The sequence below is a fragment of the Hydra viridissima genome, unplaced genomic scaffold (genome assembly GCF_058129835.1).
Source record: "Hydra viridissima isolate aposymbiotic clone 2 unplaced genomic scaffold, HvirCarnegie_v1 scaffold_2, whole genome shotgun sequence".
In the NCBI taxonomy this organism is placed as follows: domain Eukaryota; kingdom Metazoa; phylum Cnidaria; class Hydrozoa; order Anthoathecata; family Hydridae; genus Hydra; species Hydra viridissima.
In genome coordinates, this window is record NW_028324301.1 from 19,265,821 (window position 1) to 19,285,701 (window position 19,881).

Genomic DNA, 19,881 nt, shown 5'->3' on the forward strand with positions numbered 1-19,881 from the left:
ACAGATATAAAGTTTTATAGCACTTTGCGCTACTGATCGCACTTGGAGCCCCGTTGTAAATCTATTTGGTTTTTTTTTTCACTTTGGGTTATGGAGTTTTTAAAAAATATCAAAAACTCTTTACATGTGTGTGTTGGCTATAACCTGACAAAAAAATCAGCTCTTTAACACTTGTGGTTTGTGTACAGGGACCTAAAGTATAGGGTATGGCACTAAAAGCAAAGCCTCTTTAAAAAGAGACAACGGATGCTTTACGTTGTTATTCTAACCTTATTATCGGCTATGGAAGTTACAAAATTTAATAGAATGAGGCTTTGGCATTTATCTCTCAGGCAAAAAAAATAGAATCAAAATATCTTTTATCTGTGCAAAGATATAGCTCTTAAAGTAGGAATCTCGCCTTTGAAAAAACGGCCAAAATATAGCATCTTTTTTCCTTTAAAAAAAAAATTACTTTATGGTGGTGTTATGATGTTTATTACTTTTTCTTCAAAGTGCTCTTGAGATTTTTTTATTTAGTACTTGCAAAATAAGATATATATTTCTGATTAATTTTTTTGTAAACTTATGATATTTTATGAAAATATAAATAAATTAATATAGTTTATAATATAAACAAAAATTTCAGATAAGAATAAAATTCTAGAAATCACTGTTTAATTGTTTAAAAAAAGTGAATTATTTAAAAAATCTAATTCAAAGATGCTTGCTGTTATAGTCAGTAACACATTTCAGTAACTGGCCTCCATAACCAGGGTGATCAGCGTCTCTTTTTCACCTAGCTCATTGAGCACTGAAGATTGAATGTAAGGCTTCTGTTGATTGCTCATTAAAAATGCCCAATGCTGTACCCATTAGAGCAATAAAGTCAGGAACATGGTAGAACACTGCATGGGCTTTTGGGGTGACTGAAACTGGGAGTCGAAGATATGTGTTCTTAAGGTCTTTGATATGTTGAACATATTCAGTGTTTAATGTCCTTCCAAAACAGGAGCTAACAGCACTCTTAAAAAGTTGGAATGTTTTCACAAAACCAAGCATACGGTCTGCCTTTTCTCTTTCAACAATTCTTTGCAAAACATCCATATTTTTCAAAAGCTTATGACAATCATTCCCAACAAACTCTCCATCATGATAAGGTTTTAATTTCAATTTGAGAAGTAATGGCCAATCTTTGTCTTTAGGCCATATCTTTAGCATTGATTTGTAAAGATGATTTACAATTCCAAAGAGAAGATGAAGTTCCATTGGGGGAATAAACTCAATAACTTGTTTGACATCTTCTTGGTCAAACAATGGGTTATGAACAACATTATGAAAATCCTTTGCGCACATTATTCCATTCTCTTTCTCAATTAATGTTTTGTATTGCATCCTAATGGATTTGAAGTTTCTTGGAGTTCCCTGTTCTTTGAGGTCACTAGATTTAACATCACACCAACAGCAAGGGTGTTTGCTTGAGTGAGACTAAATGCCACAGATGATATTGGCTAACTTCATGTCACATACAATAAAGAAAGGCACATCAATTTTCCCAAATAAACTTAAAATTTTCTTGACATTTTCATAAGTTTCTAAAACATTTTCAGCAACAGCAACAAGTAGCTGACGCTTGACACTTGTTTCTTTCCCATGTTCTACAGCCAGTAAGCTTTTGTCATTTGAAGCTGAACTTGTTTTGATATTTTGACATCCACCATTGGAGATAACACTCAAGCTGAACTTGAGGAAAGATCCTCCACATCAATACCTAGTTTGATGAGAGGCGGTGAAGTGATTGCTCTAACACTGAGAATTGAGTTGTAAAAATCCCCTAAACTCTTGCAGTGAACAACCTTCGCCAAATAATCAGTTTTTGTTGATGGCCTTGTAAGTGAGATTTTAGAAAGTTTGAATAAACTTTCAACCTTTCGACCTGTTATTGTAAAATTTTCCCTAAATTTTGTTTCAAAAATTTTTGAATTTGTAGTCTTGTTTAATGTTACAGCCAGTTCTTCCATCTTTTTATTTGAAAGACCAGTATTGATTTGAACTTGAACTATGTCCAAAGTAGTTAGAGAATTTCTTGAGATGCACTGAGATCTGGAGGGACCTGGAGTAATTGTTAAAGCTTTACCACTTTCTCTGCTCAGCCTAATTGTGCCCTGTGGAGAGGATACCTTTTGAATTATTACAGAGGACGCAAATTTTTCAGCAGTTCTGGAATCAGTTGGTATCATTTTCTTTAAGTTTTCAAACTTGGTAGCTTGTGAACAACCATGTGTTATTCCTCTTTTGACTACACTGAGACAGTTTGAGCATAATTTATCAAAGCTACTTGATGATTCTTTCAAACCTTGATCGGTTGAAAAAGCGAGCTTTGTAGAATGTCCTTTTAGTTGGCCAACCTGGCAAATTTAACAATTACAAGAATCAAATCCTCTGGTCTGTGGTCTAGTAACCACTTTTTTAAAGCCATGTAGCTTGGGAAGAGGTAAGTTTCTATCTCCTTTACCATGCTTTTGTACCATTGCTCTGCAGGAACTGCATATGCCCAATGGAACTCTATCATCCTTAAAATCAATGGAATTTCCAGAAAAAATATTTAATATTCTTTCCTTGATGAAATCAGAAATATGCCTGTCACATTTTGAAAAACAAAAAAAAGAAGCATACAGATTGCCGACAATCTTTATGAGTTTTTCTTTTATATGGCATTTCAGTACTTAAAAAACTGATCTATGAAAAAAAACTTCAGTACAAGCTTGTGTTGATAAAAAATATTTTTAGTTGTTTCGGCTGTTTACTCCTTAAATGGAATTACTTTGATGTTGTGGCTTTTCCCGGAAAATAAGAAACATTTGTTTTCGCATTTTTAAATAGCAGAAAAAACTTGGTCAAAGAATGAAAGATTTTAGGAAACTTCAATTCAAGAGAAAAAGTACAACAAGGTTATACATATTTGATTTATATAAAAAAAAACTTGATTCTAGCATTAGGTTTGAAATTATTTTATAAATTACCAATTAATTTTGAATTTACAATTTTAAAGAAATTTTTGCAATATGAAAAAAAGTTTTTATTATATCCAATATTTGTTCAATCATTTTAATCAAAAACAACAAAGCAAACCTGTAGGTTTAACAACTAAAATATAAAGAGGTTTTTATGTTTTAAATTCAGAATAATTAGAAAAAATGCCTCTAACTATGTGTTTTCTTCTCCATATTTTGTACAAACTAGGACAAAAAAGCACTCTTTTTGCAGTCAAAGTACACACAAATGTGAAGTCTAACAACCATAGAATCCCATATCCACTAGTCACATGATGTTGTTACTAAATTAGTTGTTTGATGTAACTTTGAATCTTTAAAAAGCATAAAAACCAAAAAAGGTGCTATATTTTGGCCGTTTTTTCAAAGGCGAGATTCCTACTTTAGGAGCTATATCTTTGCACAGATAAAAGATATTTTGATTCTATTTTTTTTGCCTGAAAGATAAATGCCAAAGCCTCATTCTATTAAATTTTGTAACTTCCATAGCCGATAATAAGGTTAGAATAACAACGTAAAGCATCCGTTGTCTCTTTTTAAAGAGGCTTTGCTTTTAGTGCCATACCCTATACTTTAGGTCCCTGTACACAAACCACAAGTGTTAAAGAGCTGATTTTTTTGTCAGGTTATAGCCAACACACACATGTAAAGAGTTTTTGATATTTTTTAAAAACTCCATAACCCAAAGTGAAAAAAAACACCAAATAGATTTACAACGGGGCTCCAAGTGCGATCAGTAGCGCAAAGTGCTATAAAACTTTAAATCTGTTTTTCTCCTTTGGCTATAGAGATTAGATTTTGTTTTTTACATCTGGTGATATCTGAGACCATGCAGATTAATGCCCCATCGGTCGTTTTTTTGGTCCTCAAAATTGAGGTTGGGGCCATTTTTGGATAGGTGTGTCTTGAAGACTTCTTGAAGACTTCATTCAAAGACAAGACTATTTAAAGACCTGAATATAAGACGGTCTTAATACGTCTTATGTTTGCTAGGAAGTTGACTCAAGGGAATTTTGCAAAAGAAAGAGCTGTAAGGGAAAGGTTCTTCCTAATTGAATATTTATGAGTAAACGATTTGTTCGAAATCCTTTTCAAAGTTAAAGTTTATGCTACTTTTTCATAAATTTATAAAAAGTTTGACTGTGATAGGATGATGCTTATAAAATGTTTATTTTAAACGTGTTATTGCATTCCACCCTAAATGTTTTTTTTATTAATCAAGGGCATGCCGTGTCATTATTTTCGAGTGTTTCAGTTAGCAATATTAATGCCAGTTGAATATAGTTATTTAGCTATCAGCAGAGTTTAGAAAAGACGGAAAAAATCTCGACTACACTTTTCGTTCGCAGCCATTGGCGTCCGCCTCTCCAAAACACTGAAATCTTGAAATCGTTTTATAATATTAATTGCCAAATATTTAGTATTTTAAAAAAGTTATGAAATTTTTAGAGAATGTTCTATCAGCTTTTAAATAAGATAAGAAATTTTAAACTTACACCAAAAGCGAAAAATATTTTGGTATAATAAATTTTTTAAATTTTAAAATATTTTACAAACATTTCTCATTCGTAATTCTCTTTTTTTTTTAATGCAAAAAGTTAAATAAAAATCGATTTGATCATCGAAACAAAAGTCAATATCACTGAGCGTTCAAAGACAGGGATTAAAGTTTGGGTTGTGTTTTATATTTCATTTTCAAACAAGTAACATTAAATAGAATCTTATATATATATATATATATATATATATATATATATATATATATATATATATATATATATATATATATATATATATATATATATATATATATATATATATATATCATTAACGTAAGAAAGAGAGTTTGACTTACTAAAGCAAATCCTTACCATCTATACAGCTATTCACGAAAGTTTAAACGATTACAGAATTTTAAGATCTAATCTTCAGTTTTTCTTGAATAAAAATCTAACGGAAATAGATTTCAAAATAGTTTTTTTTCTAATTTGGTATATAGGTTATTTGTTAATAAAATTAAAAAAAGTAGGTTTCTACTCATCACTGTTTACTCAGAAATTTCATGAAGAGGTAGGTGATACAAATTAAGAGGTGTCAAAAAAGTTTAAACGATTTTATTTAGGATCAATTATTTGCTAATTAATTGATAAATCCGGGGCGAAAATTTTTTTTATTTTTTAATAAATTCAAAATGAGTCAATTACAATCAAAAAATTTATCGCAACATCATCAGGCAGCTTTTAAATTTTAAAAAATCAACTTGAAATATTGTAAATTTCAAATTATTTTCAATTGCGTGCAAATGGGTTGCAAAGCAGTTTCTAGTGAGATCAAGTGGCAAGTTATTGGTACGGCGAGGACAAAAAATCACACAAACGTTCAAATAGGCAAAATACTTCACGTTTCTGAATATTGCGTTCGAAAAACCATCAAAACCTGGGAACTTACCAAGGGCATCTCCGACATGCAGCGTACTGGGAGACCATCCAAACTCAGCAACCGTGACAAAAGTGGTATATTCAGAATGAGCAGAGAAAACCCCAGACTCAGCTACAAAAAGCTTGCACAAATCTTCAACGACTCAAAAAATAATTCAAAAGTTAGCAGAGAGCTCGTGAGACGAACATTTTTGGACAAAGGTAATGGAACGTAAACAGCTGCTAGAAAACCTATTCTTTCAATCACGGATAAACGTAAACGACGAGTGTGGTCCAAAGAAAGGCAGGACTGGTCTGTAGAACAGTGGTCAAATGTTATTTGGAGTGATGAAGCTAACTTTAAAGTCGTAAACCGCAAGGGAAGAATGTGAAAAGATTTGCAACTGAGAAATATTCAGACAGGTTTTTGCAACATCATCGACAAGGCGGTGGAGGTTCGGTTGGCATCTGGGGATGTTTTTCTCACAAAGGTATAGGCTTCTGTGAGCTGTACAAAGGCCGAATTAATCAATACAACTACAAGAACACATTGAAAACGTGTTTAAATCCATCAATCAGACACTTGTATGGCAAAAGCAAGCAATTCATCTTTCAACAAGACGGGGCTTTAGCTCTCACAGCTCACTCAATCAAAGAATATTTTTGAAAAAAAAGTTCAATGTGATGCCCTGGTGCCCTAGATCACCAGATCTCAACCCAATTGAAAATATTTGGTCTTGGATCAACAATCAACTGACATACTATTAAGTTCAATCAACTCAGTATTTGAAACAACTTTTGAATGAGTACTGGCTGAAGGTACCTCGCTTGATGTGCATGAAATTAGTTGAATCAATCCATAAACGAGTTTATCTTTGCTATAAAAACAAAGGAGGACACTTTAAATATTAATTTTGCTTTTTTTTTTAATTTTTTGTTCGAATGTTGCAATTCGTTTAAACTTTTGTGCTTCTTATTTTTCCTATATGATTTTTTGTAATTGTTTTTTTCTAACTAAATATTAAAATTTTTATAATATGTTGATACTCATTTTAAAGCTAATTACTTTTTCTTTAATAAATTAAAAAAATTTATTCGATATCATTTTACAGTTTTTTTTTATTAAACAAAAACCAAACATACTTGATAAAAATTCTGCAATCTTTTAAACTTTCGTCAATAGCTGTACACTATATTTTGTCTAACTGTTAAAATCGAGTTTAACATTTTATGCAAAAGTCAAGTTCTCAAATGGGTGGAGACCATTGCAAAACTACTAAAATCTCGTTCAACTTTGACTTGAGAAAATGCAGCACCAAAAACAACTTAAAAAGTATTGTGAAGTTCCTTCCAATTAGGATCATCATGTTTTAAATGCCAATATTCAAGAATATTAAAATTTTCATTCATACCAATACGTAGCTCACTATATACAATATTTGTTATTTGCTGATGAATTCTTGTGTTTTGTATGATATCTGTGCTTTGACGTTGACCTCCTCCTGAAAGAAGAGATATCAATTATTTCTTTATCAAACAACAAGTATTGTCTAATCGAACTGATTTTCGAATCATTAAAAGTTTCAAAACTTTCAAACATTTAAAAGATAAAAACTTTTCTTAAAAATTTGACTCTTTGGCCTTAAATCAATAAGAGGTTAAATTATTTTCGTTTGAATTGTGAAAAAAAATAAAATAAAATAGAAGAAACGAATAATACTTTATGATGAAGAAAATAATTAATATCAAGATATTGAATTGTATTGAACTTTTATTGATACACAGTGGGGTAATTCTTGATTTTTTTAATGTAATTGAATAAAATTTATTTTATGAACCACTTGATATCAAATACTGGTTAAAATTAGTTATTGAATGATAGTAAAATCTCTACCTGAAAGTTGAGTCAAACGTACTTCATCTTCGTCTCGTAAATTTTCAGGCTGTCGAGCAGTTTCAGCAAGTTGTCTTTAAGAGTTTACAAAGTAATGAATCTTCAGTAAATGGACAACTCCACGGCTTCTCAATAAATCGTTGAAAACTTCATGACTAGCACTATTCCATGCAAAACGAGGATTCAATAAGAGAGCAGCGATGAAAGCATCACATTCAAAAAACTTTTGTGAACGTAAATTTAAAGCTTTTAGAAGTTTTGATGCTAAATTATTATGTTTATCGGCAATCTTTTGTAAATTCATCACCATTCTCATAAGTCCGATATGGTATAGTCTGATCTTTGAAAATCTTTGGTATAGTCTGATCTTTGATAAATTTCGCGTCCAGTTTAGCGGCTGCAACAAACTGGGAGGGAGAAACCACTGGAGGCGGTCTCCAATTCATCTTACCTCCAAAATATCTTCTGACGGCTGCCGCCAGTGGCATTTGCCTCCCGATTGTTGGTGGTCTCCAAAAAATTCTGCCTCCAATACACAATTCTGACGGCGGCATCCAATTGGGAGGCGGAAATTGGAGGTGGAGGCCAGAAATTCTGCCGGGAAAAAATGTTTGGGAAGCGGCCGCTAATAGCTGTGGAAGAAACGTGCAGGCAAGACGATTTCTGCCGTTAATCAACTCTGTTGTTGACCGATTACGGCTGTTCGGCATTTTTCTATTTTTACTTCGCAAAATAGGTAACTTGATCTCTATAAACAACACGGTTTAAATTGGAACCATCATACTTAAACAACTTTGTATTTCATAGTTCTACAAATTTTGTAATTTTGACATTTTTTAAAAATAATATCAAGTGATAAGGAAAATTCAGATTAAATTCATACATAATTAACACGGCTTTCTGTGTACTTTTGTCAGCTGAAGTATCTTAACGCGAAAACAAAGAGTTATTTAGGCTATTTTTAACTATAACTAACCTTTCTTCCTCAATAAGTATTCCAAAGAACATGGTTTTATGAAAACAGTAGTTTTTTTTTTTAGGAAAGGAATACAGTTAAAGATCCCTAAGTAACTCTTACTTGAGTAAATAATCAAATTTTCTACAGTCGGTGACTTTCATTTTGCTGTTTTCTTTTATATATATATATATATATATATATATATATATATATATATATATATATATATATATATATATATATATATATATATATATATATATATATATATATATATATATATGTCTTTTAAAATTTCTTACATGTGCCACAAATTTATCTTTAGAACAACCAATATTCAAACAAAATGAATTTGAAAATGATTTTAACAACATTACTTATAATGTGTGGTATGTTTTTTCTTATAGATTGCTTTCCCTTAATAGATTAAATTACATGATTCTTTCATATTTTTTTAGTTAGAAATAGTATTTGATTATTTAGAAATACTCAATAAATAATATTTTTACTTCTATATATTACTAGTACACTTTATTTCATCTAAGAATTAAAAAGTAGCTCATATTGTGGTTGTGATGCCATTATTAAACTCTTACAAAGTTGAAGATTCGCTTCTTATAGTTTTTTACTTCTATGGTTTATTGTAACAAAAAATTATTCTCTCAAAATCCTTTTTGCACTTTGTTTGAAAATTTTCCATCTTACTTTTTTAAAATAGTCTTAGGTCATATGGCAGTTGAAGAAAGAAACTCTTCTGGTAAATATATTTTTATATTTTCAAATCATAAATAGTTCAGCTCAAAAATGGTTGCATGTTTTCTATCTTACTTTTTCTTTTACTTTGATAGTGCCTGTTCAAAATGCAAATGAAAACAACAAATCTTCTGGTAAATATGTCACTATATTTTCAAGTTGTAAATAGTTCAACTTAGAAATGATTGCATGTTTTCTATCTTACTTTTTCTTTTACTTTGATAGTGCCTGTTCAAAATGCAAATGAAAACAACAAATCTTCTGGTAAATATGTCACTATATTTTCAAGTTGTAAATAGTTCAACTTAGAAATGATTGCATGTTTTCTATCTTACTTTTTCTTTTACTTTGATAGTGCCTGTTCAAAATGCAAATGAAAACAACAAATCTTCTGGTAAATATGTCACTATATTTTCAAGTTGTAAATAGTTCAACTTAGAAATGATTGCATGTTTTCTATCTTACTTTTTCTTTTACTTTGATAGTGCCTGTTCAAAATGCAAATGAAAACAACAAATCTTCTGGTAAATATGTCACTATATTTTCAAGTTGTAAATAGTTCAACTTAGAAATGATTGCATGTTTTCTATCTTACTTTTTCTTTTACTTTGATAGAACCTGTTCAAAATGCTAATGAAAACAACAAATCTTCTGGTAAATATGTCACTATATTTTCAAGTTGTAAATAGTTCAACTTAGAAATGATTGCATGTTTTCTATCTTACTTTTTCTTTTACTTTGATAGAACCTGTTCAAAATGCAAATGAAAATAAGAAATCTTCAGGTAAATATGTCACTATATTTTCAAGTTGTAAATAGTTCAACTTATAAATGGTTACATGTTTTCTATCATACTTTTTCTTTTTTATTTTACTTTGATAGTACCTGTTCAAGATGGAAATGAAATTAAAAAAATCTTCTAGTAAATATACTGTTTAATATTCAATTTTTGAAAAAGTTCAGATAACAAAAGAGTTTCTGGGTTACTTTATGTAAAAGTAGGACAAAATTATTAAAATTTTCATTCAACCCCTCTGATTTCATTCAATGTTTTACTAGTTTATTTAAATAATCAATCATGTAAGTATGCAAAGTTTGATCTCCCAATTCAAATAATTTCGAGTGTTTTGATGTTTTGAGCTCAAGGTTTGCCAATTATTCCAAAAATGTGGAGAAAATAACAGAGTTAAAAGTTTTTATATTTCATTTTTTGATTTTATAATTTTCAACACAAGTTTAAAATACTCATATTTCACATTTAAACTTTTTGCTATCATAGATACACATTGAAGTTTTAGATTGGGGAAAATTTCTAACCTCTTCGAAAATGGTATGTCACTAAAAAGTGACATGTGTACTAATTAATTTTTTTTTTTTTTTTTTTTTTTTTTTTTCATTTTTTCCTTCATGTTTTTTTATAAAGTAACTTTCTTAAAGAATTATGATTTTTGTTATGATTATTCCATAAATGCTCAGAGTAAACATGGTTACCTTAAGTTTTTATAAAACCGCTAATGCCTGCAAAATCGCTTTTATGATTTTAAATTGGTATCATAAATAGTGAACATATGCAAATTGAATTTTTTTTTTTATTCATTTCTAAGACATGATAAGTGGTAAAGGGTTATGATGGAGATGAGTTGTTGATTTGACATTGATTATTAATAGTCCGGTCCTCTATTTTAATATTTCTCTATCATTATTACAAAGTTCTTTAAAAGGTTCAATTCCAAGCAAGGGTATATATATTGTCAGATTCCATTTTCTTTCTAGATGAATTCCAATGCAACATTTTTGATTGTTTGCCATGATTGAGAAATTGACTTTCTAAATAAGACTCAGTAGTATCTAATCTAAATTTAAAACAGTAATACTAAAAATTTTAGGATTTATACATCACAACTGACATCACAAAGCTATATCAGACTACTAAGCGACATTTTTTTAAACTTGCAAGATTCAGCAACATTCATTGGTAACAATTAACGATATTTTTTGACTTAGACTTTTAAACATTGGTATCCTTCAAATAGAAGGGTAGCCTAATATTGAAGGATAGCAATCATATTTGGACAATTCCAGGAATTAGTCAAACCATCATCCATGATAATGCAACAAAACATCTGTCAATTTTTACTTTTAGAATTTTTTAAACAATTTAAAATGTAAAAACAACAATCTAAAACTTTGATTACGTTTTGGTAATCAACACCTTCATAAATTTTCAGGTAGCACTTTCCAAACCCCTCCCTCCCTCCCCCCATTACTAGAACTTGAATTATTCTTGAAAAGTTGACACTATAAAATCCATAATGGCAGGCATGGAAAAGAATAGGCACTTTAGGTTAAACTTCAAAATGTCATAGCTTTTGAACCGGTTGGAGTTGGAAGCTCAGAGTTGTATTTTCTCATGTTTTATTGAAAGGAGATACTGTTTAAAATTTGAAGGAGGTCTGAGTGGTGGAATGGCTGTCCTCTTTTTACATGAAAAGACTCTTCTGTTTTTCGAAATGCCTTCAGAAAAAATATATTGTTAAAATTCTTTTAAAATGTTCAAATACCTTTTCTGACACTGTAATCTAGTGAAGAAAATTGCAATCACTTTTTAAAAAGCTAAAATAAGTTCAAGGTTAGTCTTTTACATGAATGATATATAGAATGATATTGGTTTGGAATCAAGAAAAGATGAAGAAATTTTTAACTTCTTGCTGGCTTGTAATAGATTGCTCTCTAAGAGAATGCTCAAGTGAGCAAAAGAAATAGTAATCTGATGGCACTTGGTTTGGTGAATAACCAGAATGTGGAATGATCTCTCAGCCTAGTTCAAATATTATATTTTGTGTTTCCATAGCAACAATGGCAAGCATTTTCATGCTAACGTTTAGAAATGGTTGATTGATGAACTGAAAGCGTTTGAGCTAATTCCATTGTTGTTTGATGTGGATTTCATCAAACAATCCTAACAAATCTTTATTTTTTTGCGACTTGTGGTTTTATAGAGCATTGCTCTTAGTCATAGCATCCATTGTTAAACCAAGCAAACCATCTTTGACAAGTTTTTATTTTTAGAGCATCAATTCTATAAACATAACAACTCGAATTGGTAGTGTTAACAGCATTTTTTCTTTGTTGAAACAATAAAGCATGCAATCTGTGAAATGAATTTTTTCTACATCCATTTTTTTACAAAAAATTTTTCAAAAGTAATAAATTATCTTCACTTGAAATAAATAGTCATCTTAAACAAGAAAAAATTCTCTTTCAAATCATGTATAAAGCATAGTGATTATGTTATAATTAGCATAATTAGCTTAAGATTAAATTTTGGCAACAAAACTTTTACATACTTCTAAAAATTGGTACTTTTTGCTGCATAAAATATAAAGGAGAAAAACAGATTACCATATTTTTTTAAAATATATATTATGTTATTTTTTATCTAATGATATTATTTACATGTTAAATATTTATTTACATGTTAAATATTTATTTACAAAACTAATTGTTCATTAAACAACAAAAAATTAAAAGTAATACTAAAATTAAAAAAATGCTTTTATATAGTAAAACGCTTTTAAAGAATTTTTTACTTCTGTAAAATCTTTTTATAAAAATGTTTCATATATATATATATATATATATATATGAAAAGTTGACTTTCAAATTCTAGAGAAAGAAACCATCAAGACAAACTCGTATACAGTGCAGAAAAACTCTCAGAAACCAAAAAGAATACCACTTAAAAATAAAACTCCATCAAAAGTGAAAGAAAACTCCAAAAATAATCAAGGTTTTTTTGTTTTGTTTTTTTGTTTTTTTTACTTTTTAATTTAAAATAATTGGAATTTGCCTAATTCAAAAAACTTTTTCAGTTCTTTTTGATATTTTTTTTTTACACATCTTGACTATATAATTTTTTTTATTTTTTATCAGAAAATGATGACATGAAAGATGAATTAAAAGGTTCAGTTGTTATTGAAGAAGAAATTGAAGATTTTCCTTCACAAACTTTTCAAGGTTGATTAATTATTTAAGATAGTTTGTGCTTAAGTTAGATTTAAAATCAAATAAATTTTTAAAACTTTTAAATAAAATTTTAAAAAAACACTTCTTAATATAAGTTTTTAAATGATGTAAATTTTCTTTAACTTTGATATTATAAGTTTATTTTAGATTTATAAATTGTATTTTTATCTCTTTAATAAACAGCTTTATTTACATTTATAGGTTTCTAAAATATCTGTAAAATCTTTTACTGTAAGATTGCCTTAACCTTTGATACAATAACAAAGGAAAATAAGCATCTTTTCCTTCTTTAGGCTCATTCGTTATATCATGTGCTTTTTTCTGTTGTATTTTTTATTTATTTACTTATTTTTATAGTCAAAGAAGAATCACATACCAAAAACCCTGGGTAAGTATAAAATTAACCTCTTTAGCCAATCTTGCCATTTTACTTGCATTAATCATTTCTAGACATAAAAAAAGAAATTTAAATGCAATCGCCTGTGTAACTTATGTATTTTTATTTATTTACAGTATGAAGACGTTTGAAGAGGAGCCAACCAGTAGTAATTTTCCGTTGATCTTTATGGTCTCTATTGTTCTTATTGTTGGTGGTTACTTCTTGTACCATAACAAAACCAAAGTAAAACGATTTTGTTTCAGCTCTTTAATTTTTTAGTTGGTTTTTTTAGTGACTTTTTTTAGTGACTTTTTAGTATTATTAATTTTCTTTTTTTTTTAGATCCTTGGTTATCTGTTAGAAGGAGGTCCCCCGTCTACAAGACGTCAGGCTGGTTACAAAAAAGTCAGAAATTTAGAAGAAGCAATGCCTGGAGTTAGAAGTAAGATGCCCTTTCTTAAATTTTCATAATATCAGTTGATTTTCTTCATGATGGCTTATGCTAAAAACTTTCTTTTTAAATAATTTTGTTTCTTTTAGAACATGTTGCTTAAGTTTAACGTATTTGGCTCTTTTATTGGTTAAAATTTGCGAGTTAACAGAGGTGTGCTCTCATTCTTCACGGATATTTGTATAAATGCGGTCTGTAACATATTAAAAGCTTCAACTTCAGTGCTATCACTCTCTAGCGATTACAACCTTTACACAACCCCGGCCTTTTTTTCTTATTTGTTTTTTTTTGTTTTTTGATGCTGTTTTTTTTTTGTTTTGTTTTTTGAAGGTTTATAAATATATAAAATTGTACGGAAATTATTTTATGACAAGGGTTTTTTATGACTTTTTTTCTTTTTTTTTCTCCTTCGAAGAGCTTCCACTAATATTTATAGTGTTTTAAAGAACGGATTATAATAGGTAATGTAAATGGAACCTTAACAAACCCAATTTGTATATGCTGTAGTAACAATTGTAAATAAAGTTTAATGGGAAATTTTAATAAATCTATGTTTTTTGTGTTTCACCCGCTTTTTTTATTTTTCAAAAACTTCTAAAACTTTGCTGTGAAACTTCAGTGGTATTGAAGTAATATTCCGTATTGAAGATCTTGTTCTATCTTAGTTTATTTTGTCGAATTATTCGTGATGCTCAATATTATCTCTTTGCTTTTGATTTTCTTTTTTAATTTCGAGGAACCTGATTATTCAACAAAGACCTTAGTAGAGACTTAGAATTGACGGGCAGCTTTAAATGCAATATAATATAGTTATAAAGAAGACATTAAAGGTTAATTTGTATCACTCTTCTTATGAGCAAACTATTTTGATGGATGGTTCTGCTTAAATCAGTTTTGTGTGACATCAAGTTTTTTCCCTTTTGTCACTTAATTTTTCGTCATTTCAACGATTTGAAGTTTTTTTGCGAAATTAATCTAAGGTTATGAAACTCTTGAATCTGCCTAAAGCTGAAATCATTTGTAAATTATCATTTTTCAAATTTTTATTTTTTGATGAGATATTTAAAAAAATTTTTTTTTTTATTTCTTCATCTATTGTTCTAAAAATTTTTGTGTTATCATTTCATCATTTATCGTTTTTATAGCATGGTTCAACCACGAATAAGCTGTAATGGCTAATGCGTACTAATTCTCGTATTAATTCTTTTACTTTTAGAATTTTCTTAAGTCATTGTTTCATTAGATTTTTTAAAATAGATCTTTAAACTCATCTTGTAGAATATCAGTGAAAAGTTAATTTCGTCATCTTTTTTTTTACTTGCTAATCTGCTATAATTACGCTCTGGACAGTTAGATAATCAAAACCCAGCAAATCTGGTTAAAAAATGACAAAGAAGATAATAACATTTGTCTACTTTGTATGGAATGTCCATTTTTTAAATAAATTGTCACCAATTAAAATAGTAAGGTTTTAACTTTTTTTAACTTTTTTTCTGAAATAAAATTGCCTCAATAAACTTTAAAATGACTCCTGTTAAATAATCATTATTTTTAGTCTAATATATAGTTAAGTTTTTTTAAATTATTGTTTTATGAATCATTTACAAAAAACATTTAATTTCAGACCAAAATCCTAAAAGAAAATTTAAAAGTTTATGGCAAGTAATTTTTCCAAGAACTCTTAATAAAAATATGACAAGTTATTTCATTTAATAGGGCAAGCCTTGGAAATCCGTCTTTGAAATATTCCCCCGAAATAAATTTAAAAAATAAAGTGCATTTTAAAGTAATCATTAGTGAAATTAATAACTAATTTTCTCCCAACGTTCAAAATGAGAGATAGAACAAAATAATTCTAACCTGAAAAAATGGCTTTAAAAAAATAGATAAACTGCCGCATTAAATAACTTAAATTTTAGTCACATTTTTTAGTCACTAACACGTCAATTATTTTAAATTCAAGCTTTTAAATGAAAAATCTGTTTTATTAGCTTATTTTTATAGGAATAATTGATTTTTATGCCATTCAATGTTGTTGATGTATAATATCAATTTTTTTTAACAAGACCTTTATAAAACGTTTTTATCTTTTTTTATACAGGCTAGATTACATGAAAAATAAACAAGCTGATATACAACTATTGTGACCATGAAGTCACTTCGGTGCACTTGAATTTTCAAGCTGCGTGACGTCTCGCAACGTCCAATAGCTTGAAAATTTAAGTGCACAAATAAGGTATAAAAAGAAAGAAGAAACAAAATATTTCAAAGCGAAGTTATAAACTAGCGGTTGTCTCCATAAAACTTCACATAGAAAATTGTTTATCTTGGATTACAAATAGGAATAAAAACTTCTACTCAAACGATGTTTCTCAAAGTCCTCTAAGTGTAAAATATAGGCCATGAGCTAAATCTAAACAAAAACTGTTTGGTTATATCCCATAACACTGTACTGTGTACAGCAAATGTGTCTCCATACGTCTTGATTGTAGCTGGTTACTAGAATTCTGTTTACACTGCATGAATTGCTAGTCACTTAAAGTGAGTACATACAACTCAGAGATTCCTTGTAGGGTTATATTTGTAATTATATTATACAACCCATGTTAGTACAAAGCTATTAAGTTTGTCACAATTGTAAAAAAGTCATTTTTGACAGCATTTTTGGATATATGTTGGTTAAAACACTGAGTTATTAAAGTTTATGTATTTTAGGACTTAATGTGTTAAATTATTACTTTGTTAATCTGCATCATTTATGGATGTACAAATCGAAACGGATTAAATAGAAGAGTCCATAATTTAAAAGCGAATTTTCATTTCACAGGTGCATGATGTTTAGTTGCGTGTTAAACAACATCTAAAATTACCTTAATTTTTGATACTAAATAACTTTTTATATATTTATATAACTTTTGTTTATTACATACATATTGTGAGGGTGGCATTTTTAATTATTATTATAATTCTGTTTTCTTTTGTAGTAAAGGGGAATGGGAAGGGGTTGTTTTGGGTTTAGTGTTATGTTTGGTTAGGTGTATGGAGGTTGGGAACGAGGTTGATGGTCTGGGAAGTATTTGGTTAGGTAAGGGCGAGGTTTAGGGATAGTTTAGTTAGGAATGGGCAAGGTTTAATCAAAAAGGGCTAAACTTATAATTGCCGTCCTCAGTATATTTTATAATATAATAAAACTCAACAAATGTTCTATTAATGTGTAATGGTAGCACTCTTACTCTTATAACTTTTATATAATACAAATAATATTCTCTTACGCTTCTTGCAGTGTTCAATACTTTTTATTTCAATTGCTCCTCTTTCTTTTATATCTTCTTTTATTACAAATATCTCTTCTTTAATTAAATCTTCTGGTTATTCTCCAACAGTCAATATTAAAATCTTCTTTTATTCTTTTATTCAACTGCTTATTAAACTGTTTATTCATCAAAATACTCTTCTTACCACAAAATTCTTCTTCTTCTTTAAAATCCTCTTTAAATCTCTTAAAACTCTTTTCTCATAAAAATCTTCTTTTAAATCTCTTTAAAACTCTTTTCTCATAAAAATCTTCTTTTAAATCTCTTAAAAACTCTTTCTCTTAAATTCCTCTTTAAATCTCTTAAAACTCTTTTCTCATAAAAATCTTCTTTTAAATCTCTTTAAAACTCTTTCTCTTAAAATTCTCTTTTAAATCTCTTCTTCAAAAACTCTTTTCTCTTCTCCCAAAAAAACTCTAATTCTTCTCCAATTCTTCTCCTAACAAAAACTGTCAGATTCCCTCTTTTTTGAGCTTTTATAGTTTTTGCTTGTTTTCCTGTTGCGATATCTTTTCATTTACTTATATGGCAGGTTGAAGAGTCTTCGTGTTTACGTCTTTTCTCAGTTGTATTTAACTTTTCTTCTTTCCGTTTTATCGTCTACTTACGTGATAGATCGGTGAATCGTCGTGTATAAGTCTTTTCTGATCGTTGTTTTTAACTTTTCTAATTGTCGCTTTATCGTTTACGAGTCTCCACGTTTACGTCTTTTCTCAGTTGTTGTTTTTAACTTAATTCTTTTTGCTTTATCATTTACTTATGTGAATAGTGGACGAGTCATCTTGTATGTGTCTTTTCCGATCGTTGTTTTTAGCTTTTCTTATTATCGCTTTATCATTTACGCGTCTTTGTGTTTACGTTTTTCCACAGTTGTGTTTAACCTTTCTTCTAACGCTTTGTCACTTATTTATGTGAAGAGTTGTTGAATCATCTTGTGTATGTTTTTCTATCGATCGTCGTTTTTATTTTAGTTTTCCCTCCTCACAATATTTATACTCTTAATACCATTTTAATAATGTTTATGCAGCATTTGTACGTAAGACTTATTTGCGTACAAAATTTAATAATATAAAATTAATTAATTTTATGCAGATATTCTAGCTGGTTATCATGTTATTGTGCTATTACCCTTCCACAGTTGATATTTTTGGGGATAGTGCCCTTCTAGCTAACCCGAAAAAGCCACCTATATGGGGTGATAGTGGACACATGTAAGTGTCCAGAAATGGGAGTTTTGAAATCCATCTATTACGTCCGAGAAAAAAAAATCAACTTTAATTGAAAATTTCCCAATTTTTTTACTGTTTCCATTATTTACTAAACAAACCATAAAATTGAAATGGGTCATTGGAAATTCATGAAGTTTTATGGTGTTGTACCTATATAGTATGGCTATCAATGTATAAAATTTCATGCAGATATCTTACTTGGTTATAAAATTATAGGCCAAAACGTTATGCAAAATCGTACATTTTGACAGTGTTGGTACCAAAAGTTTTTAGTTTTGGTAAAACAATTTTGTCTGATTGCCCAGAATTTTTGTATGTACACTCTATAGGCAATAGGCAACAGCTTATGTTATTAGAGTTTTGGAATTAGACCATTTGCTAAAAAACTGTGACCACAAAATCATTTCGAGCCCCAAAATTTCCTTATAAAATTGGCAAATCAATTTTCAATGAAAATGACCAACTGAAAAGTCCATTTTGCATTTTTTGCTACCCTGAGCACCAACCAATATGAAAAATTATAGAGCCTATTGAAAAATATCAAAAAATTGCAACTTAAAGGTCAGTTTTTAGATTTTCATAAAATAGGCCTTTTTCGTGTACATTTTCTATGCATTAATATAAGTTCAAAATGGAAAAGCAATAAGTAACCATGGCTATTTTTGCATGAAAAACTAAAAAATAAAATTAGATTGTAAAATATAATGGAATGCATGTACACATAACACAAATTGGGGGGTTTTGCCCAATAAGTTAATTTTAAGGCTTCCTCTTCATGCACCTTGGGGCTTTAGTAAAGGTTCAAAGCTGAAAATAACTTTTAGATGCAATAAAACTTGGATTTTAATCAGGTAAGTCACCTGAAATAGTTGAAATGAAGAGTTGAAGAAAACTCAAATATTAGAGGTGAAAGCTTTTTACTCAAAAATTTTATTTTCCTCTTAAATTGATAACTTAACAATTTTCTCTCAATCACAATTTATGTTTTTTTTTTTGATTCAAGAAACACCTACTTTCTAATTTAATTAAACAGTTCTAAAATAAGCTGCACAGTTTTAGAATTATAAAATGTGGCATTTTTGGCAGAGTAAGACTATTAAAGGTGCTTGCTGTTGTAGTTCACAAGGCAGTTTTTAAGTCTAAGAGCGTATTCTGGATGAGATGGGAGTCGTTTGTATCGTTGCCAATGATGAGAAAACTCTTGATGAGCTGCTTCAACTACCTGTTCGCTGTAAATTCCAAGTTGTGATATGTGGCGGTTCACAAAGTCTTTGATGTGGTGAAATACCATATGGATCTTGGGTGTAACACTAGCATTCGGGATGGTAAGGTATGAGTCTTGAAATTGTTGGAGTTTGTCCAAAAAGTTATCCTTAAGGTCTGATCCAAAGTAGCTTTTCACTACAGCATCAAACTTCCTGAGCGCTT

The 19,881-nt window shown here is 29.2% G+C and overlaps 1 protein-coding gene across 2 annotated transcripts in view; it reads left to right on the forward strand.

Annotated features, from left to right (window-relative positions):
* Window positions 1-14,457, forward strand: part of LOC145185665 (uncharacterized) — a 45,944-nt gene extending 31,487 nt beyond the window's left edge. The window contains exons 10-23 of one of the 2 annotated variants that reach the window (XM_090078508.1): window positions 8,627-8,690; window positions 9,020-9,058; window positions 9,150-9,188; window positions 9,280-9,318; window positions 9,410-9,448; window positions 9,540-9,578; window positions 9,670-9,708; window positions 9,800-9,838; window positions 12,725-12,844; window positions 12,988-13,071; window positions 13,438-13,468; window positions 13,594-13,702; window positions 13,802-13,901; window positions 14,000-14,457. In XM_090078508.1, coding sequence (XP_089934634.1) covers window positions 8,627-8,690; window positions 9,020-9,058; window positions 9,150-9,188; window positions 9,280-9,318; window positions 9,410-9,448; window positions 9,540-9,578; window positions 9,670-9,708; window positions 9,800-9,838; window positions 12,725-12,844; window positions 12,988-13,071; window positions 13,438-13,468; window positions 13,594-13,702; window positions 13,802-13,901; window positions 14,000-14,013 — 795 coding nt within the window. In that variant the 3' untranslated portion in view covers window positions 14,014-14,457. Of the gene's footprint in view, window positions 1-7,391; window positions 7,503-8,626; window positions 8,691-9,019; window positions 9,059-9,149; window positions 9,189-9,279; window positions 9,319-9,409; window positions 9,449-9,539; window positions 9,579-9,669; window positions 9,709-9,799; window positions 9,839-12,724; window positions 12,845-12,987; window positions 13,072-13,437; window positions 13,469-13,593; window positions 13,703-13,801; window positions 13,902-13,999 lie in introns of those variants that run through there. The other variant, XM_090078509.1, reaches the window with a different exon arrangement.
* The last annotated feature ends 5,424 nt before the right edge of the window (window positions 14,458-19,881 follow it).